Genomic DNA, 26,821 nt, shown 5'->3' on the forward strand with positions numbered 1-26,821 from the left:
ATGGACGGAGCATATGAAAATGAATTACTGTACTTTTTCACATCATTATGCGAAGATTATGAAGTTGCTGGGGGAAAACCACTACCACTACAGAAACTTATTCTTGGCTTTTATATGATCTTGTGGGAGCCAGGAACGTACCTGACAAACCTGACAGACCTGTTGTATTTGAAAGAAGTGTACGTGTCAAAATGAGAGGACGGTGCTGTTCCATTCTCTGGGGAAGATGGTGGCTACATGTCATGGTCTTCCTTTGACGCTACGAGATGCCGGAAGCTGAGCAGCTTTAGGACTTACTATATGACTGAGTCCCTGTGCTCTTGGATTAGGCTCATGCAGCCAGGGCGATTCAGACAGTTCGGTGCAGAATTTATGGACGACAATGATACGCTATTAACTCTAAAACTCAATCATCTTCGGTGGAGTTCGTCGAGAATATCGAGTCTTCTCATTATCAACGCCGAGAACCCAGGACCCACAAACCTAGGCGACTTTGTTCGCGTGCGCCTTGATGGTATTCAAGCCCTCTCTGTGTTTGTGGACCTTTGGAGCCCTGAATTACGTCCCAATATCCTATACTGGGTCGGGAGAGCCTTTGATCTGCAGGAATTAGATCTCACATGTCATTGGGAGTCATTGATCCAAATATGCTCTGAGGCTGACGCGGAAATATTGGCTTTAGCAAGACTCATTTCCCTCGCATGCAAGAAGCTAAAATACTTGAAGTTGAACCATAACGCTTGGCGCGTCAAAAGATTGGATGGTATGCAAAGCCATCCGGTTCTTGAAAGCATGGACAAATTCGAGTGCAGATCCATTGACGCGTTCCAACCAACCCTCAGAATCAAAGAATTTGAGGGTTTCATTTGCTATAATTCATATAGTCCTGACTCATTATCCAAGTCCGAGTTAAGACGATTGTTAGGTGAACTATAGATATGGCATGATTCATGCAGGTTTTATCCAATTCTACTAGGAAGCCCTGGTCTTCGGCATAATTATTTCTGCTGAAGAAACAAATAAAACACCGATTGAAATTAGTATAAGTTTCACTACACTAAGTGGAGACATGGATTTGGTATTCGAAAAAATTGACTTCGCAGACTTTACTTTGAACCTATATATGTTTGTTATTACTGACCTCACAGATAGGCGTATCTGAAGGGTTTACTTCTACAACGGTTCTTTTGCCAACTAGCCAAAAAGCTGTCAATTAATTGAAAGGGTAATATGCTCCCCTTTTTGATCTTGGTTGATCTTTTTTCGCGACGTTCAATAATACTTTGCCAATATCCTGTTTATTTACTAGCTTTCTTTTTTGCCCCACGAGACCCTTCCGCAAATGCTCAAATTATACAATCACAACTGAAGTAGATTCTTTGGAGTGTCGGGGTCCTACAATTTTAAAAGACTGGATTTTTGCAACTTCAAATAGTGCTTGTGGCATTACTTAAGATTTCAGAATGGCATTTCATGTACCGTGCTTCATCAAAGACAAGAGTGCTTTTCAATCTAGACTTGGGGAAGTATTTTCGACCTAGCTTTGGCTATGAGATTTTGCTAACGATCCATACTAATACTGCTTAAGGATTTGAGAAGATGAATTACTCCAGTGAGATACATAGTTTAAAAGACGAGATTTGCTATTATAGAAGTGTTGACATTCCATATTGATAAAAGTAGTCTCAGCGAATTTGCGGCCAATAATGTGGCGTGTATTAATAATATTGGCTTGGCTGTTGGTATCCCTGTTTGGTAAATAAATCCAAATCTGACTGCAGCTGCCTCATACCAAGTTCAAGATAGACTACACCTCACATTAGTGACATTGTTCAATATCAGTAGACTTATCCCTTATATCATTCATCAGAGACCATCGGACCATGCTGAAATTTGAATAAGCAACAACTCTTCTCCTGTAGGATCGTGGACGCAGAGACGCCAAAACCTTCCCAGGCAGAAGCCACACAGCATGGCCTACGCTGCTAGCCAATTCGCTAGCCTTCCAGAGATGTTGAGCGACCTTTCTCACTTCGTCGTCAACCGGCAGCTCCTGTATAACCTCTGCTTGGTCAATAAAACCTTCAATTCTGCTTTCACTCCTCGACTGTACGAGGAAATATGGTTTCGCCCGAACAATGCGTTTTTATTGTTCCACGGTTCGCTTTTGGATAACAAAGCCCTGCTATACACCCGAAAGATAGGTCTTGCTGTTCGACTGAATTTTCCGCCAGAACGTGGTGATGGCCACCTCATGACAGTTGTCTGTGGCCATTATAATCAAGGCATGCGAGATCTCTTGCCAAAAATGCCTCAATTGAGTGAATTCCGGTATGTCGTAGTAATCAAATGAATTTCGTAGCTGATTTCTTTCGATCAAAGCTGGCATGACATGCCGCTGCAAGAGAGTACGTTAATAATTCTGCGAGAAAGTTGTCTACATTTGAAAGCGCTAGTCATCCATCATGAGAATCAAATCGAGAGTTTAATGGGAAGCACCAACTCCACTGAATGGGAACGTGGTCTGCTGGGCAGACAACATCATTTCAAAACCCCTCGTTTAGGCATTTTTTCCGGATTGACAACACTAGAAATTTCTAATCTTTACGGTGATCTGCCGGAAGCGCGACCAAGGTTGATCAAAGTGCTGCTCAGCTCACCTGGCTTACGCACTTTGGCTCTCTCGATAAGTATCCTACTCTCGAACGCTTAGGAAGTGAAGCTGTTGACTGCACAGAGCAGTACCTTGGGTTCTGGGAGCAAACATGCCTAGATTACGTGGAGGCAGGTGGTACACCGCTCCAGCTCAAAAAGCTTGTGCTAGGCCGAAGTATGATACTTCGGAAGCCAGGAACGTACCTTGAAGGTCTAACAGACCTCACGTACTTAGAGGACGTGTATATTCATAATAAGTATTCTTTCACGCCGTTGGGCACGATAATGAACGACGAGAATGTAGCATGGTCCATCCTAACTCCGAGCCATTGTCCTAAGCTGAGTAAGTTCGAGGTTACAAACTTTAGCGAAAGCGAAAAGAAATGGGCACAAGACTTAGACAAAAGTCAAATAAGGCAGCTTGCTACCAGGTATGGCTTGATTAAAGATTTGGCTTGCCTGATATCGAATAAAGTAGACAACCGGAGAGAGCCTCAGCCCAAGCTAAAGTCATTAACGACAGGAATAAATCCTATTTACGGCTCTTCGCATGACGGAGATGATCTGAACGCTAGGAAGTTGCAGAATTTACAAGCACTTTCAGCATTCGCTAGTTGTGATACGCCAGAGAGACAATCTAAAACCCTCGAAAGGATCAAAGGAGCAACACAACTTGAACAGCTTCATCTATATGGTTGTCGGGTTCAACATGAAGAACACATGCCGGTTTATGGCAGCTTTGGGTATGAGATAGCCCTCCGGTGCACAAAATTACGATATTTGCGGCTGGATAACGTCGCTTGGCGCATTACGAGATACGGAAATGGCACTGATGGGTTGAAATTGCGGTTCGAGAGGTTGGATGGATTTGAGATGAGAGCTATAGAGTGTTTTCAGCCGAGAGGTATATTCGATAATTACTGGGACCGAAGATGAGATATTCATGCTGTTTAAGGGTTTTGGATATTTGCAGAGAGGGAGTTAATTTGGGGTGTTAAGCAGACTTAGTTACCATATTGAGAACGAACGTACGTGATACCAAACTAGAGAGTTCAAACCTTTCACTAAAGTGAGTATGGTTTCTTTTTCCGGGCTTCAATAATATCAGCGTCTTGATTCTTCCCCTGGAAGTCAAGGACAGGTCCCGGATTCCCCAATTCTCGGCTTCCAGGTATTGGAAATTGATCTAGAGAATACTCCTACCTCATTAAAGGGTGAGAATCTCATTGGAGTTGGATATATTGAGCGGTTTGCGATTTGGAGGAGGGTTGATTATACTGCAAAAGATGACGATTAGACTTTTGATATGAGCTGTTGGACAACATTGCAGTTTATGGGGCCAAGTTCTGAACATATCTTTTGCTGATTAACTGCTTTACGACCACTTCCTTCATTGCAAATTCTTGTGTAGAGAGAAAGGAATGGGGACGTCTCAAATTCTCCAACACGGTTGTGATGTCCCATCTTAGATCGAGAAGGCGCACAGATGATGCGAGACTCTACACGAAGGCGGTATATGTAGTATTCAAATTGTTATGTGGGCGATATAGACCAAACCGACCGATAAAGGTCGAGCAACGTACAAAGATTGCCATTATAGACCTGGAAATCCCTCGTCACGCCGATAAGATGCATCCCAAACTCCGTTTCGTTGAACGCCTCTCCCAAATCCCTGAATCTTCTCAAACCATCTCCCCACTCATCAAACCATCATTCTCCTTCCACTTCTGCTCCCTCTTAGCCCTCATCTTTTCCTCCTCAATCTCCTCACTCTTCTCAATAACCCCATCAATGTCAATCAACTTGCCCGTTCTTCCCTCAGCAGTCTGGTTCATCATCTCCTCTCCCTTCGCCTTCTTCGCCCTCATCTCGGCCTCACTCAAATCCTTCCATCCCTTGCCCTTCTTCCCAAACTTGTCGGCGTCGTCCAACATATAAGGATTTTGGCCCGGATACCCCATGATGATCACACGCGTAACCTCTTTCATCGCATCCAATGCATAGAAGTTATCACGCACCAATGCGTATTTGTGCAGGTCGTAGTCTTGCATTCCGCGAGCTCCGTCGTTGGTCCACCAGATGATGCGGAGTTGGCCTGGTGGGTGGAATTTCGTTACGTGGCCGGTGAAGGCGGTGTAGAGCGTCGACTTGAGGGAAGAGTAGTAGGATCCTAGATAAGATTCTTGTTGTTCCGGGTGGTTATCGAAGAATATGGTAGGCTTGCCGGTGATAACTGGTGGTGGGTTGTCCATTTTGAGGGGTTTATGTCACGTTTCTCGATTGTCCCAGGAGGAGAAAAAAACCGCCGCGGTATCCGAGGGTGAACTGGCCTAAGATCGCTTGTGAAGGTATGCTTGTGATTTAGATAGGCTTATTATGTCGCGAGAAAGCAATATACAGGGCGATTGTCGGCTCTCGATGTGGAAGTGTTTCTAGGAGTGAGTTAAGTCAAGTTGTGAGGAAGCCCGACGTCGAAAAGTCTAGTTTTATGCAGGGGAGTCAGCTAGCGCAGAAGCGGGGCGGCATGTGCGTAATTATGTGGTCGTTCGGCGATTAGATTGCACGGAGATAAGATTGAAAACAACAACTTCAAATTTATTTTTCGTCTTCCAACTCCTTTCATCTACAAAGTCTCAAGCGAGTATATCCTCATCTCGTATTTTACTCCTTATATTTACGATCTCTGAATCCGGCAAGCACCTCTACAGTACCATCTCCCGCCTCCGCATATCTTTTGGCAGAGATTTCCGGGTTGAGTTGCAACGTCTGCTTTGCCTTGACCCATTGCTCCATCGTCACCGGCGTCTCGAATCGCGGCTTTACTCCCGCCTCTTTCAGCACAGGAGAATCGAGAATCGGATTAAGGACAGTATCGTTATGAGGTCGAGCGAAATACAACAGACCAGTGCGGTCATATGCCCATTGATCCTTCGGCGGAGTCACAACACGATGCACTGAGCTCTTCAACCATCCGCCCGTCAAATGCGAAATCGTGTCGGCCAGATTGACGGTAATTGTTCCTGGTTGAGCGGATACCCAGGTCCAATTCCCGTCGTCTCCTAGAATTTGCAATCCTGCAATGGGTTGTCTGAAGAGCAATGTTACGGTCCCTAAATCAGTGTGTCCGTTGCTCACACCACCACCACTCGCTTCCCACTCCTCAGGAGTACGTTTTCTGTACAGCATGTATCGAAAGTGGTCCTCGGATTTCTTTTCATACGTGTGCTGGTTGACGAGAAAGTCTTCGTCCGGAAGTCTCAAGATTATCGCAAACAGCCTGAGGAGTGGAAGCACAACGTTTGCATGCAAAGTCCGGGAAAAGTGCTCGATATCCTTGATATGGGCCTGAAGCAGTGGCGGCTGTGCATATTTCCCCTCAAAATCGGCAGTGAATTTGGGAATGTTGTATATCTCGACATTGTCTCTGGTACTGCCTTCTTTTCTATGACCGTTTCTTCGCCAGCCGTTGTAATCGGCTGATGCATAGTCCACCTCATACTTGGCTTTTTCATCCACGGGTAGAGCGAAGAAGGATTTTGCAAGTTTGAATTGTTGGTCTACTTCTTCTGGCGAGAGACCGTAGTTTTTCACATAGAAGAACCCAACGTGGTGGACTGCATGCTCGAGTTGAGCTGCGAGTCGTTCCTTGCCACCTTCTCGTTCATAGTCCGAGAGATCGAGCGTTACAAGCTCTGCCCAATTTAACTTTTCGTTTGTCTCGGGAGGATGAGTGTATGTTGGTAACCGGTCGTAGTCATATTGATGAGGGTCTGACGATGAGTCTAGCGAAGAGACTTGAACGGGCACGTTTTCCGTCAATGTTGCTGACATGGTTCTCTTTGATTGTTTTCACACGAGACTTGAATACATTTCATTTCCTTCCGGGTTTGTTCAGCTCTTTATATGCCTATTTTCTGGAATTGCAAGGTTCATTTGGGGGTTCTGCTTATCCAGCAGAGGCATCATTTGGCGTCATTTCAACCCCGCATGTCACCACGAACAGGTCCCCACTTTTGAGTTATATGGAAGACCTCTCGAAGTATCTCAATTCCATTTCACATGCATCAGGATAGCTCAGTATGGATCTACGAACAACCTGTGGATCAGATATTTGAAATTTACGTTTGTAGCTGTTTCATTCGATACTTATGTTGCGGTGTTTTGTTCGTCATGCGCGAAGTTTCTTCGTCATTCTTGATTACAATTATCGGATGCTACGAACGATCTTGTACCCTTAGGTGGAGTGAAAGGTTATTCATTCGACCAGAGTGCGCCATCAATTCTGTTATGGAAAAATATCATGCATTAACTATATCGTTTCTCAGTTATATTATACCTGGCTTTTCTTCGCTAAATAACATAGATAAAATCTACTTGATTATCCAACACCGCGCCAGCAGCCATTCTCGCCCTGATCTTTTTGTTGTGCATCCAGAACCATAAGACGACGCCACCTAGCACAGGCAATGCCAGTGCAGTGAGCGCCATCCCTACACTGAATCCAGTTGGATATCTAGGAGCTTCTGTTGTGATGAAGATGTTGCTGCTCACGAAATTCGCACAATTTCCCACGCCCAATATTATGGCTGTTCCTACTCCAAGCTCCTTTGGTCCGCGAAGATTCGCACTTAGCCAACCAATATATAAGGACATTTGAATAAACGTTCCTAAGGATATGAGAAATTGAGCCATATATCTCACACCATACGACAATTGGACATAATGAATTACCCAACCCACCAACGAACAGATAATGGCGGGTGCAAGAAATACGGCTCGAGAATTCCATCTACCAGCGAGAAATGCGCTGGTTACCGGTCCGATGATTCCAACAATCCAAATGGGCATCGTCATGACCTGTGCTCGTCGAGCTGTCCAACCCAATTGCGATACGATGGTCGGATTAAAAGATGACAATGAACCTGCGGATACATCGGCGCAAAAGAACAAGAGAGTCATCGACCAGATTCTGGGATCGAAAAGGACTTTGATCAGAGGCCTATTTATTGTGCTCGCTTCGCCTTTGTCGGCCTCCAGACGAGCTAGAAGGCGTGAACGATCCGTTTCGGAAAGCCAGCTGTCTTTCGCGGGAAAATGTGGGACGAAAACCAGCGCAATGAAGCTAAAGACGATTGTTGCGAGACCTTCCACGATGAAAATCCTGATATTGTTAGTCTTGAACAAGCTTGGAGGAGCGGAGATATATACCATTGCCACCCCTCGAGTCCAGCTTTTCCATCCAAGTCCATCAACGCATAGGCGAGCAGCTACATTTATTAGCAAAGAAACAGTCATCGGCTGATTAGGAACATACACCGCTAAAACAGGAACCAAGCAACCCAAGACTCAAGAACAAACAGAAGCGAAGGGCGAGCTCCTTCTTTCGGTAATATGAAGCAATGAGTAGACCTGCACCGGCTGGAAGACTTGCTTCCATGATTCCCATCAGAAATCTTAGGGCAAGAAGACCTTCATACGAGTGCGTTAAGCCTTGGCACATGGAAAGGATACCTGTGAAATGTTAGAAACTCCAATACGATGCTTGGGAGTCGCGACTTACCAAGGATAAAGGTCATACCGCCCAACCACAAGTTCGGTTTAACGTACGGCAGAGCCAGAATGATGTTACTCGGTACTTCTGCCAAAACGAACGGAATATAGAAGATCCAAAGAGCGGTATTGAATCCTTTCTTCGGCATATCCAACCCTTTTTCCAGACCTGCGAGACGGGCATTCGCGATATTGGTTCGATCGAGGAAACATATTAGGTAGAGGAGTCCAAGAATCGGAATAACTTTCAAATCCAATTTCGTTGTCAGCCGACGATCTTCAGCTGCGGATATTGTCGTGAAATCTGTCTCGCCGGTTGAGAAGTCTGGGGAAGATGTGCTGTTTTGACTTCGTGGGCTTTTCTTTTCCAGAGCTGGCGCGTCGTTAACGACGACTTTCTCGGAGTCCATGGCTTCAAAAAGATTTCAGTATTTCGACTTCAAGACTCGAAAATCTGAGATCAGTCCGGAATATAGATTTGGTAACAGCGAAAAATTACAAAGATCGCCTGTTTTCAACAATGGATCATCTCAAATATACCTGAATTCCCCTTCAACCACGCCCTACACAAAAGTCATGCCAAATTACGATAAGCCAAGATTTTGACTCGCGGCGGTACAGACTGCCAGCTGTTACAGGGATGGTTATCAGAGTTATCTCCGCAAGTATGCTGCCGGATGTTGATCAGTATCATTAGCGTCCAAAAGTGGGATTTTACCATATCTACGGGACCTAGTGTCTGGTTCCTGGATAACAATATGGAGCTTGTACAATCCGTATGCATTGCATATCCCACCGTGCGGAGCGGACAGCCGATATCCTGAGCTTCATGTTTATACCAAGATGAACATTGAGGCTGCCGAAACCATTTCGACGCGACCGCGACTTGGAAGACATTTTCTAATACCACAACACTCTGAATCCCAAGTAACAAAAGTCGACCTGTCTAAAATCAAATAATTGAATCCCTCAAAATGGTCGGACACCTAGCAAACCGCGCCCAGTTCGGCCTCATCCTCCCCTCCACAAACACCTCCGTAGAAGCAGAATTCAACCGCATGCTCGTCCCAGGTAAGACCCCTCAAAATCCCTTTCCTAACCCAACCTCCCATTCCCACAACTAACAACACCCAGGCGTCTCCTGGCACAGCGGCCGCATCTTCGCCGCCAACCCCGACCTCTCAAGCAACGAATCCATGGTCGCCTTCCTCGAAGAGCTCCGCGTCGAGATAAAACGCGCCGTTCAATCGGTGCTACACGCCAAAATCGACTACCTAGTAATGGGCATGTCCGCCGAAACCTTCTGGGGCGGCAAAAACGGCGCCGAAGAGTTCGTACGCTTCATGGGCGATTTGTCTGGCGGACTCGGTATCACGACCGGGGCGGCGGCGTGCGGGAAGGTGATTGAGACGTATGGGGTTAAGAGGATTGGGATAATCACGCCGTATCAGGAGGTGGGCGATCAGCAGGTTGTGGATTTCTTTACGGAGATTGGGTGTGAAGTAAAAGCGATTTATGGGATGAGATGTGCGACTGCGACGTCAATTTCGGAGGTGGGCAAGGAGGAGGTGAAGGAGGCGTTTAGACGGGTTGATGGGCCCGAGGTGGAGTTGTTGATTCAGGCTGGCACGAATCTGTTGGCGGGGGAGGCGGCGGCGGAGATGGAGGTTGAGCTTGGGAAGCCGGTTGTGGCGATTAATGTTGCGACGGTGTGGCATGCTTATAGGAGTAATGGGATTATGGACCAGATTAAGGGGTGGGGGAGCCTTTTGGAGAAGTATTAGTTAGATTAGGGCAGTAATTTGAAAACTTAAGAAATCTTTGAGTTGTCGTTTGAAATACTTATAAACTGTCTCTTTCTCAACTGCTAAGACTCATTCAAGATCAAGTGTAGCTTAAAGAACCACTAGGACAGCCCTCAAGTCAAAACATATATCCAGATACCAAACTCAATTAGGTTGCTGAATAGATGATTTGGTTTTGGTCTATTCAACATAACTAAACCCCGCCTGAAACCACACGGTCATCAACCCCGCCACCGGCGCATTCTCCCTCAAAAACCCCTTAAACACATTATGCGCCTCGCATACCGTCTCATAATACCGCATATCCTCTAAACTTTTAAACACGGATTTGGTGACGAAATTGTAGCCTTGGTCGGCGGCGCTGCCGTTTGCTGGGCCGGCTTCCATGGAGATGATGTAGGGTCTGCCGGACTGAGGGGTGTTAGCTGGGGGAGTGATGAGGGGGAGGAAAAGGGAGGGGATATAGGGAGAGGGAAGGGGAGTTGATGAGTACTTTTTGTTGAGTTTCGGTGAAGTTTTGGAAGCCCTTTAGGGCGATGGTGTGGTGGTCTGGAGAGGGCAGTTTGATCATTGTCACGCGGGTGATTGGGGCTGTCATGATGGCGGTCGTTTTGTTGGTGGTCTTGTCTCTAATCGAGCTCATATAAAAGACTGAAGATGTGAGACCTTTTCTCAAATAATTCATTCAAACTCATAACCCCTCCAAATCAACATCCATCATAGCAACCACCCCGTGGATGTCTGAAGCGAGCTATAGTGGGCCCAAATGTCGATATCCAGAAATATGGAGATCGGTTACTTGTATCCGACACCACTTTTGCTATATCGCCCCCTGACTCGGATAGCTAATCGCGCAGGACCCCTGCTATCGTAGTTCAGAGCAGGCGAATGTTGAAACTCAAATCAACAATAAACACACTTTTGAGGATTAGATCTGATGTATTTTGCGTCTTGAATTCATCGTATTCTCATTTTCATAATGTCGTCGACCGACCAATCATTCTCCTTGGCCATCATAGGCTCAGGTATCGGCGGACTAGCCCTCGCGATTGGACTTCTGAAACAAAATGTTCGATGTACAGTCTATGAAGCCGCCCCTGTCTTTGATGCCGTGGGAGCTGGTATCGGATTGGGACCGAATTCGTTGAAAGCTATGGCGTTGATGGACGAGGAATTCGCAAAGATGTACGACGACATTAAAGTTGGGAATACCGCACCGGAACGATACAACGAGCAAATAGAGATTTTGGGAGCCGAAGAGGGGTTTCGACATGGTGGATCGGTCAGACATCCAGATTTTACTCGCAGTAGTGCTCATCGAAGAGCTTTGTTGGAGGTGATGAAGAGTTTGATACCCGAGGGAACTGTTAAGTTTAATAAACGAGTTGTGTCGCTTGTGCAGAAGGATTCGAAAGTGAGTATTGAGTTTACAGGTCAGTTATATGATTTCATTGTTGCTTTCGGTTCTGATTTGTCGCTTCCGATGTGACGAGCAAATAGCTCTGCGCAATTAAGGACTAACTCATACTGTTAAGATGGTGAAAAGGTCATATTCGACGCTGTGATCGGATGCGACGGAATCAAGGGAATGACCAGACGCGAAGTCCTCGAATCGAGATACCCAGAAGAGGTCCCAGCAAAGTACTGCAACGAGTATGTTTACCGAGGAATTACCACAATGGAAAACGCGAAAGCCATCATTGGAACATATGCTGAAGACGCTCGCTGGTTTATGATGCCTAATAAAGGTTGGGCGATGTACCCCATATCAGGCGGTAAAGAAGTGAACATTGTGGTATTTGTCAACGATGACAAACCTTGGGTTGGAGAGCAGGCAGCACGGCCGGTAGAGAAAGAGGAGATGTTGAGAGAACTCGAAGGCTTTGACAAGCGACTCATAGGACTGTTGGAAGTAAGTCTCGCACTTCTGGCTCGTAACGCAGAACTGATATTTGAGTAGTACGTGAAGCCGATGAGATGGCCACTCTTCCATCACCCTGATACCCCAACATACGTGAAGGAAAGGATCTGTCTTCTTGGTGACGTCGCCCACGCCTCAAGCCCTAATCAAGCAGCTGGCGCTGGACAAGGTTTAGAGGATGCTTTGGTTCTCTCTAGAGTTTTGGGCTTGGTGAAAAACGCAAGCGAGCTAGATGCGGCGTTTGAGGTCTATGACTTGATCAGGCGACCAAGAGCGCAAAAGGTTGTTCAAGAAAGTAAAGACGTTGGCGACATTTACTTCCTCACCCACCCTGATTTTGGGACCGACTTAGAAAAGATCACCGAGGACGCAAATAGACGACTTCCGCTAATATGGTGGTATGATCTCGAGGCAGATGTGAAAATCGCAGAAGAGGAGTTTAGAAAGAAGGTCGCAAGATTACCAACAGTGGGCAAGGGGTCTGCTGAAAAGACATCTAAGAAGAAGACAAGCATATTTCAGTGTGTTGTATCATAGTATAGCGTAGCATAATTAGCGTAAGGACTGTTTTATTGTAATCCAAAATGAACCAATTGATCATGAAGCGCCCGCACGGAGAATTTCGCCTATGTCGTCCCAGCTCCAATCTTGCAGGTTGTCGTTTGCATCGTCCATATATGATAGCTGCGGCCAGAAGTGGTCCTGGCTTGCACGTGCGTGGTGACTGGGAATAGCGGATAGAGAACAGTCAAGACTTCCCCCACTGATAGCTTTCGGCGATTTCAACAATGGACTTTTATCTGGCGAGAAGCCTTGCTGTTCGTCTTTTCCAGCCCTATGGAAGGTTAAAACGTACTGATCTGCCATTGCGCTGACCTCGATAACGATAGCACCCCACGTCCGCATAGATCCCGGGACCTTGGAACTGTCAAGCTGGGACGAAACCATTGTGGCCAAATCGTGTAATAGCTTCTGCGAGTCTGCCAGCGTCTCATGTTTCCCCTGCTTAACGTGGCATATGATGTCCAGAACAAGTATCAAAGAGGACGCAACGGTGTAAAATATGTCCCACCATGTACATGAGTTAAACTTGTTTATTGCACCAAGCTTCCTCATGATACATGCCAGTGATCTTCCAGAGTCAATACATGTTTCAGAAACCGTAAGAAGCGTTGGTGTTAGTGTGCTTTCTGGATCCTTGGACATTCTAGTTGCTCGACGAAGCAATGCAGCCCTGGACATCAAAACTCTAATATAGTAAAATTGAACATGTAACAAGAGGAGGGGTCTCTGAGATGAAGGTGCGAGAGAATCTGTGACTTCAAGACGCAAATGGAGTGGCAGCGCTTCTTTCCATTTATCCAATTCTATTAGTGACATTAGCATTCACTCAGGCGTTTCGTGCAAAGACCAAGGGGACATAAACAGCCCGAAGGAAGGACGTACCTCGAAGAACACCAGCTGCTGGAGAGAGTGGTCCAGAGTACGCATCTTCTGCACTCGTGCTACCAGAACCAGTCGGATTCAGCGCTCTGCAAGCGGACCCAAGCAACACAACGAGCCGCTGAGACCACTTCATAAAATCTTGAGGGCAGTGACCGGCAACTCCTACAATCCTCTCATTTGGGAAACTGACAGAACTCAGAGTGTACGCAATGGCGCTTGGTCTGTCGTAAGATGACACTTGCATATGCTCAAAGGCGTAGAGCGTCCACCAAAGTTGCTTTCTAAGTTCTCTTCCCAGTGGACTTTGCGTATGTTTAACGTCATCTCGGTGTAAACCAATCGCAAATGCAATGCGAACAGCAGTTCCAGTAATATTCCAGCATGCATCTCTGTGACTAGTATTATGAAGATGCAACGCCGCAAGCATAAGCGCTTGGACTGTGTAAAGATTTGAAGTAAAGAAAACTGTAGGCAGAAGTGTCTGAACGTGGCGCCACCATTTTCGCTCTGCCTCGTCCGGTATAGTGATTGAAGCAACACGCCTCGAAAGGATCAAGACACAAAGCAACCCACAAAGCCAAGATGGGTCTGCCGATGAAGACGATAAAGACCATGTTTCGTACGTGCCACGGAATGACGCTTCGTGAAGCACAGGAAAGTCGGAATGGATGACATCGAAATATGTGTCTACCAAGGTCTCGAGAACTGGCCCATCGATTTCTCTGACTGCATCAGAAGGCGAGCCGTAGTCAGTAGGAACAGACCCTCTCCGATCTTCACTTCCAAGGCTGTTCTGCCTCTTCGAGACCACAAGAGGATTCTCAGCTGTTTCGTACTGGTCCGCAGCGTTCTGTCCAAACATGGAAAATTCGCAAGCGGCATCGTTCCCAATGAGTTTTCTCAGATGCAGATGAAATGAGAATGAGCTGGAAGGGCCGATATATTGGACTTGGCCTTGCTGATCCGGAAGAAGTGGGAGGGTGTAATCATCGTCTTTTGTTTCAATTGCATCTGCGTCTCCTGTCGCGATACTCTCTTCAATCACCGGCAATGGTATTCCCAGAGATTTCCCCAATTGCTGCATCTCATCATTCGTCGATAAGTCTGCTTCCGGGACAAGTCCTTTTACAAGAGATTCGAGCAATACCAACCTTCCTCCTATTGATTCGGCGTTACCGTACAGACGCTTTTTGCGCGGCTGCGTGGTGGTACACGCAATTGCATGAAGCTGGCAATATCGACATTGGGACTGGCTCATGATCCTATCGCATTTTTGTTTCCTCGTCTTGCACTTGTCGCAAGACGTCTCTGTCCGTTTCCTCTTCTCTGGAGGGACGCGACGACTGGTGTTGACCGCCTCCATGATGTGAAGAAAGATGATTGTGAGTGAACGACATGATGGAATTGATGGGATAGCCGGAAATGTATCTGGTTTGAGCTGAACTAATGGTATCTTGGGTATCTTGAGTGGAACACAAAGGTGGGGATGGACTCTGATATCTGGGTTCTGGGTTGTTGACTGATGACAGCGCGCGCGATAAGGAGCAGGAGAAGGGTCCGCTTGGGAGAAGTTCGGAGCTTCAATAATCCGGGGTAAACAGGGGCGAATTTATGGAATCATAGAGTGGGTTTAGCGCCACGACATTCGTTTCAATCCTACTAAATACAATTGCCTTTCTGCACCAATTCTGTTACATCACTTAACCTCAATCCGTCAACAGGTGAATATATACAATATGCCTACATCGCTTGGCTATGGATCGTCGCTAATCATAACTTCGCAGGCATCCTCTTCTGCGAATCCAGGTCGTATTCTGTCACCAATTTCTCTGCTGCCATCTCTCCAACAATATATGCCGTGGATTGGGTATGATTGCTGATAGAAAGTTAGCAGAGCCGATGTGAAGAGCAGGCTGCGGTTTAATATACTTTGGCACAAATGGACAAACACTCAAGTCAACAATCCGCAGCGATTCGAGGCCAAAAACCCGAAAATTGGAGTCTACACAGGCGGTTTCGGGGTTCAATCCCATGCGAGCTGTACATGACATGTGCCAGGAACTTCCCATGTGCTTCCGTATATGGTCCTGCGGCATGGTGGTCAGACTGAACATGGATGAAAAATCCGGCGTACATACCAATATCGCCTCGTCCGACTCGTCTCTTGGTCCTACTTTCTCAATAGTTCGACTTGCATACACTGGAGCGGACAATATACGCATCACCTCACGTATACCTTCTATCATCACACGTTGGTCATAAGGATGTGTTAAGAACTTAGGATCAATCAGAGGAGCTGCCAGCGGATCTGCTGATTCCAGCGTGACGGTTCCGCGGCTCTGTGGGTTCATGATTAGGCACATGCTACCGAGAAATCGCTCTTCCGGAGCCTCTTCGTATGACAGAAATGCTGCAGGCGTATGCTTCTGAAGTGTTAGTTGCAGATCATCAAATGGGTAGATTAAAGGGAAGCCAACCGTCGCGAGTTCAAATGAGGGAACCGTCGAAGACTGCAGAAACCTCTTCTTCTCATCCGGGAGAGCCTCGTACTCCTTCGACCCTGTCACGGATTGCAGTTTGAGCCAACCCATCGGCGTCGGGCTTTGTGATAACGGTTGCCCTTCAAGGGTCGGTCCCTTTTTCTCCATCACGATCCCGACAGAAGAGAAGCAGTGGTCCTGCAGATTCTGTCCTACTTGTGGCAAATCGTGCACCACAGGAATGTTATGCTTGGAGAGCTGCTTGCTTGGCCCAACGCCAGATAGCATGAGTATTTGAGGAGTGTTGAGTGCACCGCCTGATAGGATCACCTCTTTCACGGCTCGGTATTGTCTGCCGTCCATTGTTTCGACGCCGATAGCCCTTTTCCCCTCGAAATTCACACGTGCGACGGCACTGTTTGGCAGAGTTGTGAGATTTAGCGGGCTGGAGGCAAGATATGCACTTGCTGATGTTATCCTGGTTCCCTCGTGGATACAAACGCTTCCCATGCCGAAGCCAATAGGGTCCCCTGAGTTTACATCTTGGTTCATTCGGAGGCCCGATTCCTTTGCTGCGACAAATATGTCCTCTATATCTGGCAACCATGCATCGCCATATGAAAGGTTGACTAAGCCGGAAGTGCTATGATCTTCGTATGATACTGTCAGCAAAGGGTCTTCTTTTCTAAATCGCCTTTGATATCGTACCTCTTACATCCGCATATACATATTCTTTCAGCGCTGGATCTGGGATATTGGCATCCAAGTTTTCTATTCTTTCCAAGCATCTTTTGGCGTTCTTCCAACTAAAGCTCTGATTTCCGACTTGATTCGCCCACTCGTCCCAGTCGTCGCGTGGCCCTACAACCCAGCCGCAAAAGTTGATTGCCGTGCTACCACCCAGGCCTCTGCCTCTCGAGTAATCGATTCTTTGTCCCGCTAGTTGATGTTGTTCTGCTGTTTTGTAATTCCAGTTCAGTGGGGAGTTTTCGCTGAAGGCAACCTCAAATCTTTGGGCGGCTGAAAGATGAGCTACGTTGTCGTTCGACCCCCCAGCTTCGAGCAGTAGGACTGATGGCCGTAATGAAGTGTTTGCTATTCTCGAAGCCAGGACACAGCCTGAAGCACCCGCTGTCCCAATTATCAGCTAGAGTTCTAGACAGGTACGTGTTTTCTATCACCTTACCACCAACAACTATGAAGTCATAGGAACCGTTCATTTCCTCTGTCTCGCAAGTTACAGCAAACGTAGGTACTTGTTGTAAGTTCAATTGGGTCCTTCACTGTAGGTTTGTTCTGGTATAGTGTCTAATACAAGCCACTACTGAGATCCTTAATCAATTCTAGCCGTTCCACTTATTCTACGGTACTGTAATTTTTGAAGAACCATTTTTGTTGAAGTTCTAGACAGGTAACCTATCAGTCTCGTGGTCTAGGTTCGTGTTTAGATTGCCCACTTGATTCTTCAAAGCGTCTTATCTGGGGGACTTTCAGGGGCCCCACTGTCGCTTCTTGGTGACCCGTCGGTACAGACATCCGATGGGATTTCAAGGACCAATCTCGACTACAGGAGACCCATGACAGTCGCTTCTAGGCAATCTAGGCCTAGACGCATAGTATCTTGACAATTGGGGACATTGATCCGCTCTTATCAGAGATATCGGTGGCAAGTATGTGATGGCGCTTTGACATTCGTGTCGTCCACGTATTGTAGAATCAACAATTGTGGCCTAACCTATCTGGTGGCGTAACAAGGCAGTCAGAAAGAGATATCAATTTGAAGTCAAATTTGAGAGTGCTCCCTCAGCGTTGAACTGTTCACAGCATCGACTTTTGCAAACGTCGACAAAATGGCGCTCTCCCGATTTATGCAAAAGCTCGAAGTCAAGCCGACTGACGATGAATATGAGAGTATCACCACGAGCAGATGGGGAAACAGAGATGTTTATCCTGTCGCCCACGACAAGCGTACCTATGGAGTATATGCCTTTGTCAGTTATTGGGGTATGACTCCTAACTCTTCAAGATTTCCCAGCGGATATTAACCATTTCGCAGGAACTTGTGGTATCTGCCTGTCATCGTGGACTATAGGCAGTAGTTTGATTGGTATTGGTCTTACACCAGGTCAAGCGATGGCCTCAGTCGTACGTCTTCTCGGTTGGCAATAGGGGCTCAAAGAATGCTACTAAATTCTCTTTAACAGACAATTGGGATGCTCTTAGCTAGTGCCACTGCCTTTCTCAACGGAACCCCAGGAGCGAAACATCACCTGGGATATGGAATGCTTGCCAGAGCGTCGTTTGGGCTATGGGGTAGTTACTTCTGTATTATGCTGAATGTCTTTCAATCATTCGTATTTTATGTAAGTTTTCCCACGAGAATCATCTCGAGACACCAGATCTAACCGTTATTAGGGCACGCAAATGTATTTCGGAGGGCAGGCTTTCGTTCTTATTCTCAATGCACTATCTCATAGCTTTCTGACGATGAAAAACACTCTTCCTGATAGGTCAGTCAGATCATAAACAAGTCTAGTCGTAGATTTATAGCACGACCATCATGCGAATGTTTTTGAGCTGACTTTTCATAGTGCCGGTATCACAACACCGGGATTGATTGGATTCGTCCTCTTCATCTGCCTATACTTCCCCATCATCTATTTCATACCAGCACACAAAATCCAAAAGTTGTTGGAAGTTCAGGTGGTAGTCGCAACAGCAACTTTGTTGGGAATTATGGCTTGGGCGATTAATGTTGGTCTTTTTGGCCGATATTGTCATCAAATGCTAATGCTTCCCCCAGATGAACGGTGGTAGTCCAGGCAATCTTGTCTCCTCGCAGCTCAAACTTACCAAAGCCGAAGTTGGATTCCGTGTCATGCAAGGAATCACCTCTGTGGCAGGTACATACACAGGAGGAACAGATCGAGTATCAGATTGGACACGTTACGGCCGTTCTCGCCATACCTCAACCCCCGCAATTCTAGCCCTCTTCTTGACCGTCATCCTCACAGCTCTTATCGGCATCCTCTCAACCTCAGCACTCATCCAAGTCTACGGCGAAGCCCAATGGAACCCCCTCCTCTCCCTCCAATCCGTCCAAGCAACAACCTACACGCCCGCTTGCCGCGCCGGCACCTTCTTCGCGGGTCTCGGTCTCCTCTCCGTCACCGTCTTCGTCAACTACACGCAGAACTGCGTCTCCTCCGGCATGGACATTGCCATGCTCGTCCCGAAATACTTCTCTCAACGCCGCGGCGCGATCGTCTTCTCCATCCTCGGCGTCCTCGCCCAACCATGGCGTTTTCTTACCGGATCCGCGACCTTCATCACTGTCCTTTCTTCCTTTGGTGTCTTCATGTCCCCCGCGGCCGCGATCCTCATTGTTGATTTCTGGATCATCAGAGGCACGAAGTGGAATATCCCTGAACTCTACAAACCTAATGGTATCTACTGGTTCACATTCGGCGTCAACTGGCGCGCTATGCTCGCTTATCTCATCGGTATGTGGCCTGCGCTTCCTGGCTTTGTCGCTGAGGTTGGCGGGACCGAGATTGCGATTACGTGGAGACGGTTCTATCAGATTAGTTATTTTATCGGGTTTATCATTAGTGGAGGGCTGTTTTGGGCGTTTAATTTGCTGAGTCCCGTGCCGGGACGGGGTGTGCAGGTGGATTTCGATTTGGATGGGACGGTGGTTGTTGTTGAAGGGGTGGAGAAGGAGCATGGGGAGGGTGAGGGGTTTGGAGATGAGAAGGGGTTGGAGGCCTTTGAGAGGAAAGTTTGATTTCTTTTTGGGGTGGCTTCGTAATTTAATTGTATTCGTGTGGCTGTGGTTGTGTGGGAGTATGGGTTGGGGATTAGCGGAGAGATGGAATCAAATACAGAAACTTGCTGGGCAAAAGAAGTATATAAAAGCAATCTCCTTCAATCTATCAATATTTACTGCTCATTCAGCTACGTCACAGTTTCGCCGGGCTTTTAATAAATTCATCTTTGCTCCGTTCATCCTGCGTTTCCTCGGAAAGATTAGCTAATTAGTCGTGTCAATTACTTGCACTGTCTTCTCGCTTTTTCCAGCCTTGTATAAACTGTCCCTTTTGGCTAATATCGTATCGAAGCAGCGAAAATTCAGATCCCTAGATACTACGTTTATTCTTTCCCAAATTCCGGCCAAGAAAAGCGATCTATATTATATCGTGCTAGGCTCCGTACCAAACGCAGCTAGTGCTACGTAATATGGCCCTTACGAAAGCTTGGCTTTAGAGCTCGACGTCAACAGCTTTCGACTAAAAGACGTGACTCATTGTACGCTACTTTAATTAGCCCTCATGGGGCCCCTCACAGTGTATCAACACAATGTATCGGAAAGGGAAGGGCAAAATGGAGGGTGCATGGGAGTCGGACTTTTGATTTTGGTTTTTCATTACATTTCTTTGGATTTCTGGTTGTATAATGCTTGCGTTTATTATGTTGGTTCTGCAGCAGGGCCCAAAGCTCCTGACTACATTTGTAGCCTAAACCTAACCTTAGATAGAACGTCTACATAGCGCCTGAGGTAAAAAGACTAGTATGGAATCCCAAAAAAACAAAAAAAAAAGAAATTCCCTACTTTAGTCGACTGTAGATCCTACGTGACCCCGCCATCACCAGCTATAAAAGCTGTGCTCCCATCTCGTATTCTTGCTTTCCTTTTCATACTCCCAGGGCACACTCGCTCAATCAAAGAATGCTACCACAGTGCGAAGGTCAATGTATTTTTTAATTCGAACCTTCCACACTCTGATGCTCTTTGGCCACACCAACCAAAAGAAAGCTACCAATTTTTGGATCACCTCACTCTCGGAATCACACTACCTCCAACGAGTGCTCTTTTCATTGCAAATACTGGCTTGCCAGTATTGTGAAGAAGAGGAAAGTGATTTCTCGAGCTGGCTAGGAAAGTCGTTGTACCCAGGTACGGTACGTACTATACGGTGTATCGTACACTCAGTAGTGTTTTCTTCATTAAGAAATTGGCTAATACTATGACTGTGAGTACAGCACTACAACAGTACCGTCTGTCTCAGTAATCGGAGCGTCATTTACCGACTCTTGGTGTCGAATTTCATTTGAGTAGCTGGCGACGATGTATGGATTTCACATAGTCAGCCCCATGAACAAGGCTGGTGCTTCATTCCGTGTGGTGGTATGCATCATGCAGCATTGCTGCAAGACCATAAGCGTGTGTGGCTGAGTAAAGAGCTGCCGCCTGAGAACAATACATTACCAGCTTCCTCCCTCATATCGTTATAACTATATCTCAGACCTATCCTCCCTACTGCTTGAGCAGCTTTCTTCGCTATGGTTGAGGCGAACGCGAGCCAGCCAGACTGAGTACAAAGCTGGCTTACCAAATTCCGTGATAAAAGTCAGCTGCCTCCGCTGGCGGGTATCCCGTCATGAACATGCTAGATCCGATGATGCTGGGATACGACCCAGGTAGCCAAGGGTCGTTCACTCCGGACTATATTACAAGTGCATATGACTCCAGAGTCTGTGAGAAACTTATTGAGTCGACTTGGCCGTCTAGACAAACTGTTGATACCAGCGACGCCACCAACCCGAACAGTTTATACCAGAAGAATGCCGCCGCGGCAGAGCAGATATACTCACCACTGGCACCGAAGGCATTTAGACTGCTGAAGCTTCACCGGGGTACTGAGAAGGTTCACTGCTCAATTCTGGTATCGCTAGAAGACCATGCTCTCAAATACGAGGCCCTGTCTTACTTTTGGGGTCCAATAAACGACTTAAAGGCTATTTTGTTGGATGGTTTCGAGTACCTAGTTACTCCCAACCTGTTTGAAGCGTTGCTGAGGCTGCGCAAACTGGACGAAGATCGCCTACTATGGATTGACGCTCTAGTTATCAACCAGTCAGACCTTACTGAGCGCAGCAGAGAAGTCACCAAGATGCTCGATCGGTACTCCCGGGCAATGAATACGATCATTTGGCTGGGCAAACCCTTAGCAAATGCTTCCTATGGTCGCCTTGATATCATGTCAGCGATGAAATTTCTCTCACAACCGGAGTTGGTAGCCCCGAAAGATCATGACAGTGGAGAATGGGTCCCAATCAAACAAGCGGTAGAAGCAATCTTTTGCTCAAAGTACTGGAGTAGAGCATGGACTGTGCAGGAAATGATGTACAGTGACCACGCAACACTACATTATGGCTCGATAACATTGGACCTGGCAGACTTCTTGCGCTTCGTGGACGTCAACTCGCATAATGCCGATTCGACGTTTCTTCGAAGTATCGCCATTGGAGACAAGCGGGTGGCAATGCGTCCTGGATATGGCCGCCAGAAACGGTATCTGCGGATTCCGTCCTGGTTGGGCTGCTATCTCCGTCATCGAGATTGTTCGAATCCAAGAGATTGCGTCTTTGCCTATTACAACTGCTTTCCGCCGGAAGCCAGAAGGCACATTGTGCCAGACTACGAGCGGCCGATACTTAGAATGGCTCTGGATATCACTCTTGCCTGGATTGCTTCAGAAAATAATCTCGACTTCTTGCTCCAGATTGGCTGCAGAGAGTCCTGCTGGCTGCGACCTGATAACCCAAATAAACAGTGTATTCCGACATGGTTGCCAAACTACTTTGGGAAGCAGACGAATTGTAGCGGCAGGGTCGTAGCTGGACCTGATGTGCCCCAAGCTCCTCCACCTCTGAGCAATCCCGTTGTTCGGTTTGATGGCAAGAGCAACGCAATGTACGTCAAATGTGTGTTGCTAGGAACAATCGAGAGTATGGGAACACCACACTATAATTCTATCCCCAAGTTTAAGCCCTTCGAGTCCTTCATACAACTTCACCTCTTACGCGCAAAGGGCAAAGTTAGTAAATTGGACAAGGGGCTGAAAGAAGTGATTCAAGTTCATTATCCGCTGTCAGAACTACCTGAGGCCACCAACCAGAACTCTGAGGTTATGCAAACAATAAAAGAAGAGATGAACTGGAAAGGAGAGTCCCTGAATGAAACAAATGAAAGACATCTCAGGATTGCAGAACGTCTGTGTTCATGGAGGACTGCATTTTCTTATAAGCAATGGCCACCATCACGGCTAATCCAGACCAACAAGGTAGATGTACCATTCGGACTAGGAACTGAAGGACTCAAGATTGGAGACCAGGTTTTTGCTGTCGTTGGATGTAGCACACCTTTGATATTGAGGCCTGTAGGAGACTTTCATACCGTGGTTGGAAACGCTAAAATGTTTCTCTTCGTGGACGGTATATTCTTGCAGAGCAACCTAGCGATGTTTCCACCGGGTATCTTTTTAGATATCACTTTGCGATAACTTTGCGTCATTGCAAGAGAACTTTCAACTGCCATCATTTAGCTGAATTTGTGCTCGGCGATACTAACTTATAATGTATTTACGAATGAGGATCAATCTTGTTCCATCTATATGTATTTACTGGCCACTTCATGTTTCATACCATGATACCAGCCCCGTCTGGACTCCTTTCTTGCATTGGCCGCTGTTGCATCACAGTAGCAGCAATTGATATTATTAGATGGTAAGTTTGGCTGTCTTCTGAAGACCTCCCAAAAACCTTTTTACCTTTTCCACCCCATCAGCTAACTTTTGGTCGTGTTTGAGTGGCTGGCGCAGAAGCATCGATTTCACGTGGACAGGTCGACAGATAAGGCTGGTTCTTCGTCCCATTGGGTTGCATCATGCAGTATTGCTGCAAGCTGTGTGGCTGAGTAAAGAGCTGCCGGCTAAGACCAATATGTTATCAGCCCTTCCATCAAATGGTCATGATTATATCTTATACCTATTCTCCCCGCTACTTTAGCAGCTTTCATCGCCATGGTTGATACGAACAATATAGAAGCGGAATTGCAGGCTTTTCAGGAACACTTTGATTCCATAAGGCTAGGACTTGGCGTTGCAGAATCTCATGATTCAGTTCTCGATGTCTTTGCAGTAGTCGATGTTATGAGTATGTGCTAATTCACGACTGGAAATAGTGTTGCTAATTCCGTTATAGTTGCTAAGAGCCTAATCATCGATCTTGTTCGAATCCTAACAATCCAAAGTCAACCGAGCGCGCTCACAATTTCTTCGCAGAATGAGAATGCAAATTACTTGTCGGACTTATTCAGCCTTGGCTCAAACGTTCTTACAGATACCTTCGATTTTAAAATGACTATAACGCTAATTCAGCAAGTTCTGAATAACGGATCAGAAGATGGGATCCGTTATACTGCCTCCAAATTAGCAGCCCAAGCACGCCTACAGTTGGCCTCTTCAGCTTCTTCACCTAAGAATTTATCTAGCACGCAGCTCTTCAATTCCGAGCAATTGATAGAACCAAATTCTTCAATGAATTGTGATGAGACAGAATCTCCGCCCTCGAAGCGTGTTAAGGTTGCCCATGGGGTTGCCCTACAAGAAAATGAAAGCTTTGGTATTGGGCAAAATCAGGAAACGGGAACTCCGCATGGAGATGACTATCACCAACCAGTAGTTGAGCCATCATCGCCTTTTCAATACCAACCCCTTGATACGTCACGACGGGAAATAAGATTGCTCATTTTGCATCCCTACAAGAACACCTTAAATCTCAATGGCTATTCATGCACTTTGATTGCTGTGTCCTTGGACGAGGATCCTGTCTATGAAGCTTTATCTTATGTCTGGGGTTCTACAGTAAATAAAAAGGAGATTTTCATAGATGGTCAGCACTTTTTCATAACTTCCAATCTTGCAGAAGCGTTAGATCATCTTTATGACAGGGAAAAGCCTCGCCGATTGTGGGTGGATGCAGTTTGCATCAATCAGGAAGATGTATCGGAGCGAAGTCAGCAAGTTCAGTGCATGACTGAAATTTTTGCAAAAGCTAAAAAAGTTGTGGTTTGGATTGGGCTTCTTGGAATGAAAATCAAGAAACTTTTGCACCGTATCAAAAAGACAGAAGAAGACGACCAGAAATCAAAGAGCCTCAAGGGGCGTACTATTCGTGGAACCACTGTTACTGCCAATTCTGCTCCCTTAAAAGATGAAGAAATGAAATTGATGAACGAGCTGGCTCTAAATCCGTGGTTCAGACGAATATGGGTAATCCAGGAAGTCGCTGTCGCACGAGAAGCCACCGTACAAACTGGACGGACGACAATCTCTTGGTCGGCCTTCTGCACGACTTTAGAGAAATGCAGCAGTAAGCACGAGATGAAGAGCGTCATTGAGGCAGTGAGCATGATCAACACGATAAGAACTACAAGATTTCAGAAACCATACTACATGGATTTGTTTGTCCTACTTGAGCGATTCAGACACTGCTTGGCTACGGACGAAAGGGATAAAGTCTTTGCTCTTTTGGGACTTACGTCAAGCTCTTCCCGACAAGAAAGAGGGCTCCAAGTTAAAGCAGACTATTCAGTGCCGGCGTTCGACGTATTTACGTCTCTTGCAAGGCACTATATCAATAGACGGAAGAATTTGGATATAATCTGTCATATTGGTGATGCTAATCTATCAAGTCATATTCCAATACCATCCTGGGCCCCGAGTTGGTCGTGGTATGATTCTGGATTGTCGGTACTCCCTAAGCGTCGCATACAGGGAGCTCTTGCAGAGCCCATGTACCGATGTTGTGGTGATATGGAACTTGATAGAGAAGTTCTGTTTAGCAGTGAGCTGTATGATAAAACATTGTGGTTGAACGGCTTCAAATTCGATGTTGTGTCCGCCATTGGTGGCGTAACAACTAAAGCTGAGGACTTACATCTAGATATACCTGCTACTCGTGTAAGCGATGTGTTGAAAGACTGGAGAGATCTGACTGGAAGTCTTTCTTGCAAAAGTTTGTATGGATCAAATATAAGCGAGGATTTTCAGCGTACCTTACTCGCTGATACTTTTGGAGAAACCCGCTATCCAACGAAACCTCCTGGTGTTATTTCCAAAACAGTCGGCGAGGCTTCACATTCACAAACCATGTACGATGTCTTTAATTCCTCGCATCTCTATAAAAGGGAGTACGCAGATGTAGAAGAAAGCTCGGAATCAGATGAACGTCCTCGCGACGGCTTCTTTAAGGATGTGAGTCTTATCGAAAGCTGGCACGTCAGTGGAGACAAAAGCCAGGCATCAGTTGAACCTACCATGTACGAGTTCTTCAATTACACTAGTCTCATCGAAGGAGGGCACATCGAAGGAGAAGAAAGCCTAATACCGCTATCGGACAGGCTGAATGCTAGAGTCAATATCTTAGGCGCAAGTCTCAGACGAGCTGCTCTGAAACGAGCGTTTTTTGTAACAGAGAAAGGTTATATGGGATTAGGTCCGGCTAGTATTCAAAAAGGAGACTTTGTATACGTTTTGGCAGGCGGACAGGTTCCGTTTATTCTCCGTAAACACACGAATGCGGAGACGTATTTCTTGATGGGTGAAAGCTATGTCCATGGGATAATGGATGGTGAAGCGGCCAGATTTGGATTTGAGCTTGAGACCTTGTGCCTCGTATGAATGAAACTCTAGTATTATGAGATAACGATCTATTGACAATATGACGGATAGAGAATCAGAATTGGTGTCTAAATGTCGCTTTCTACATTTATGGTTGTGTTGGTTTCTTGCGTCTTTGGGAAATTTGGAATAGTCATGAGTGCTTTTCAAAAATGACGGGACACCGTTTAAACAACGCTGTTAGGAATTCAACTTTCTGACACCCCTTCCGTAATATGTATGTTTAGCCTTTAAAATAGGAACGATATTTCACATATTATTCAAAGCAATTGGTCTGCTTTTTGGGGATGAAATTGCTATTCTGCCGATTTGAGGTGTCCCGTGCACGGTGGACTTGCAACACACTGGTGAGTTTTCTGATAGCAATTTGCAATCTTGAACATGAGATAATATATCTAGAACCCAACTTGTTATTCAAGTAAACCGAAGATTGGTAGT

At 46.3% G+C, this 26,821-nt stretch overlaps 11 protein-coding genes across 11 annotated transcripts; 6 read left to right on the forward strand and 5 right to left on the reverse strand.

The window, feature by feature from the left end:
* Positions 1 to 1,972: 1,972 nt before the first annotated feature.
* Positions 1,973 to 3,591, forward strand: GLAREA_08686 (uncharacterized protein; the record flags this gene model as incomplete). Its single annotated transcript, XM_008077647.1, has 2 exons — positions 1,973 to 2,331; positions 2,625 to 3,591. The coding sequence occupies 2 exons, from the start codon at positions 1,973 to 1,975 to the stop codon at positions 3,589 to 3,591; spliced, it is 1,326 nt and encodes a 441-aa protein (XP_008075838.1).
* A 746-nt stretch (positions 3,592 to 4,337) lies between these two features.
* On the reverse strand, positions 4,338 to 4,907 carry GLAREA_08687 (uncharacterized protein; the record flags this gene model as incomplete). Its single annotated transcript, XM_008077648.1, has 1 exon — positions 4,338 to 4,907. One exon carries the CDS (start codon positions 4,905 to 4,907, stop codon positions 4,338 to 4,340), a length of 570 nt encoding a protein of 189 aa, XP_008075839.1.
* A 409-nt stretch (positions 4,908 to 5,316) lies between these two features.
* Positions 5,317 to 6,486, reverse strand: GLAREA_08688 (Clavaminate synthase-like protein; the record flags this gene model as incomplete). Its single annotated transcript, XM_008077649.1, has 1 exon — positions 5,317 to 6,486. The coding sequence occupies one exon, from the start codon at positions 6,484 to 6,486 to the stop codon at positions 5,317 to 5,319; it is 1,170 nt and encodes a 389-aa protein (XP_008075840.1).
* A 519-nt stretch (positions 6,487 to 7,005) lies between these two features.
* GLAREA_08689 (MFS general substrate transporter) lies at positions 7,006 to 8,615 on the reverse strand (the record flags this gene model as incomplete). The annotated part of the gene is made up of 4 exons (XM_008077650.1): positions 7,006 to 7,816; positions 7,864 to 7,922; positions 7,970 to 8,166; positions 8,216 to 8,615. The coding sequence occupies 4 exons, from the start codon at positions 8,613 to 8,615 to the stop codon at positions 7,006 to 7,008; spliced, it is 1,467 nt and encodes a 488-aa protein (XP_008075841.1).
* Positions 8,616 to 9,179: 564 nt separating this feature from the next.
* On the forward strand, positions 9,180 to 9,989 carry GLAREA_08690 (uncharacterized protein; the record flags this gene model as incomplete). The annotated part of the gene is made up of 2 exons (XM_008077651.1): positions 9,180 to 9,276; positions 9,340 to 9,989. 2 exons carry the CDS (start codon positions 9,180 to 9,182, stop codon positions 9,987 to 9,989), a joined length of 747 nt encoding a protein of 248 aa, XP_008075842.1.
* A 1,000-nt stretch (positions 9,990 to 10,989) lies between these two features.
* Positions 10,990 to 12,468, forward strand: GLAREA_08691 (FAD/NAD(P)-binding protein; the record flags this gene model as incomplete). The annotated part of the gene is made up of 3 exons (XM_008077652.1): positions 10,990 to 11,443; positions 11,546 to 11,922; positions 11,971 to 12,468. 3 exons carry the CDS (start codon positions 10,990 to 10,992, stop codon positions 12,466 to 12,468), a joined length of 1,329 nt encoding a protein of 442 aa, XP_008075843.1.
* Positions 12,469 to 12,528: 60 nt separating this feature from the next.
* On the reverse strand, positions 12,529 to 14,740 carry GLAREA_08692 (Zn2/Cys6 DNA-binding protein; the record flags this gene model as incomplete). Its single annotated transcript, XM_008077653.1, has 2 exons — positions 12,529 to 13,298; positions 13,378 to 14,740. 2 exons carry the CDS (start codon positions 14,738 to 14,740, stop codon positions 12,529 to 12,531), a joined length of 2,133 nt encoding a protein of 710 aa, XP_008075844.1.
* A 390-nt stretch (positions 14,741 to 15,130) lies between these two features.
* On the reverse strand, positions 15,131 to 17,077 carry GLAREA_08693 (FAD/NAD(P)-binding protein; the record flags this gene model as incomplete). Its single annotated transcript, XM_008077654.1, has 5 exons — positions 15,131 to 15,253; positions 15,327 to 15,464; positions 15,516 to 16,507; positions 16,566 to 16,988; positions 17,044 to 17,077. 5 exons carry the CDS (start codon positions 17,075 to 17,077, stop codon positions 15,131 to 15,133), a joined length of 1,710 nt encoding a protein of 569 aa, XP_008075845.1.
* A 630-nt stretch (positions 17,078 to 17,707) lies between these two features.
* On the forward strand, positions 17,708 to 19,644 carry GLAREA_08694 (uncharacterized protein; the record flags this gene model as incomplete). The annotated part of the gene is made up of 6 exons (XM_008077655.1): positions 17,708 to 17,861; positions 17,914 to 18,002; positions 18,062 to 18,220; positions 18,273 to 18,367; positions 18,449 to 18,611; positions 18,661 to 19,644. 6 exons carry the CDS (start codon positions 17,708 to 17,710, stop codon positions 19,642 to 19,644), a joined length of 1,644 nt encoding a protein of 547 aa, XP_008075846.1.
* A 1,654-nt stretch (positions 19,645 to 21,298) lies between these two features.
* Positions 21,299 to 23,203, forward strand: GLAREA_08695 (uncharacterized protein; the record flags this gene model as incomplete). The annotated part of the gene is made up of 1 exon (XM_008077656.1): positions 21,299 to 23,203. One exon carries the CDS (start codon positions 21,299 to 21,301, stop codon positions 23,201 to 23,203), a length of 1,905 nt encoding a protein of 634 aa, XP_008075847.1.
* Positions 23,204 to 23,722: 519 nt separating this feature from the next.
* On the forward strand, positions 23,723 to 26,383 carry GLAREA_08696 (uncharacterized protein; the record flags this gene model as incomplete). Its single annotated transcript, XM_008077657.1, has 2 exons — positions 23,723 to 23,855; positions 23,904 to 26,383. 2 exons carry the CDS (start codon positions 23,723 to 23,725, stop codon positions 26,381 to 26,383), a joined length of 2,613 nt encoding a protein of 870 aa, XP_008075848.1.
* Between the last annotated feature and the right edge of the window lie 438 nt (positions 26,384 to 26,821).

Source organism: Glarea lozoyensis (assembly GCF_000409485.1).
Source record: "Glarea lozoyensis ATCC 20868 chromosome Unknown GLAREA1, whole genome shotgun sequence".
Classification (NCBI taxonomy): Eukaryota; Fungi; Ascomycota; class Leotiomycetes; order Helotiales; family Helotiaceae; genus Glarea; species Glarea lozoyensis.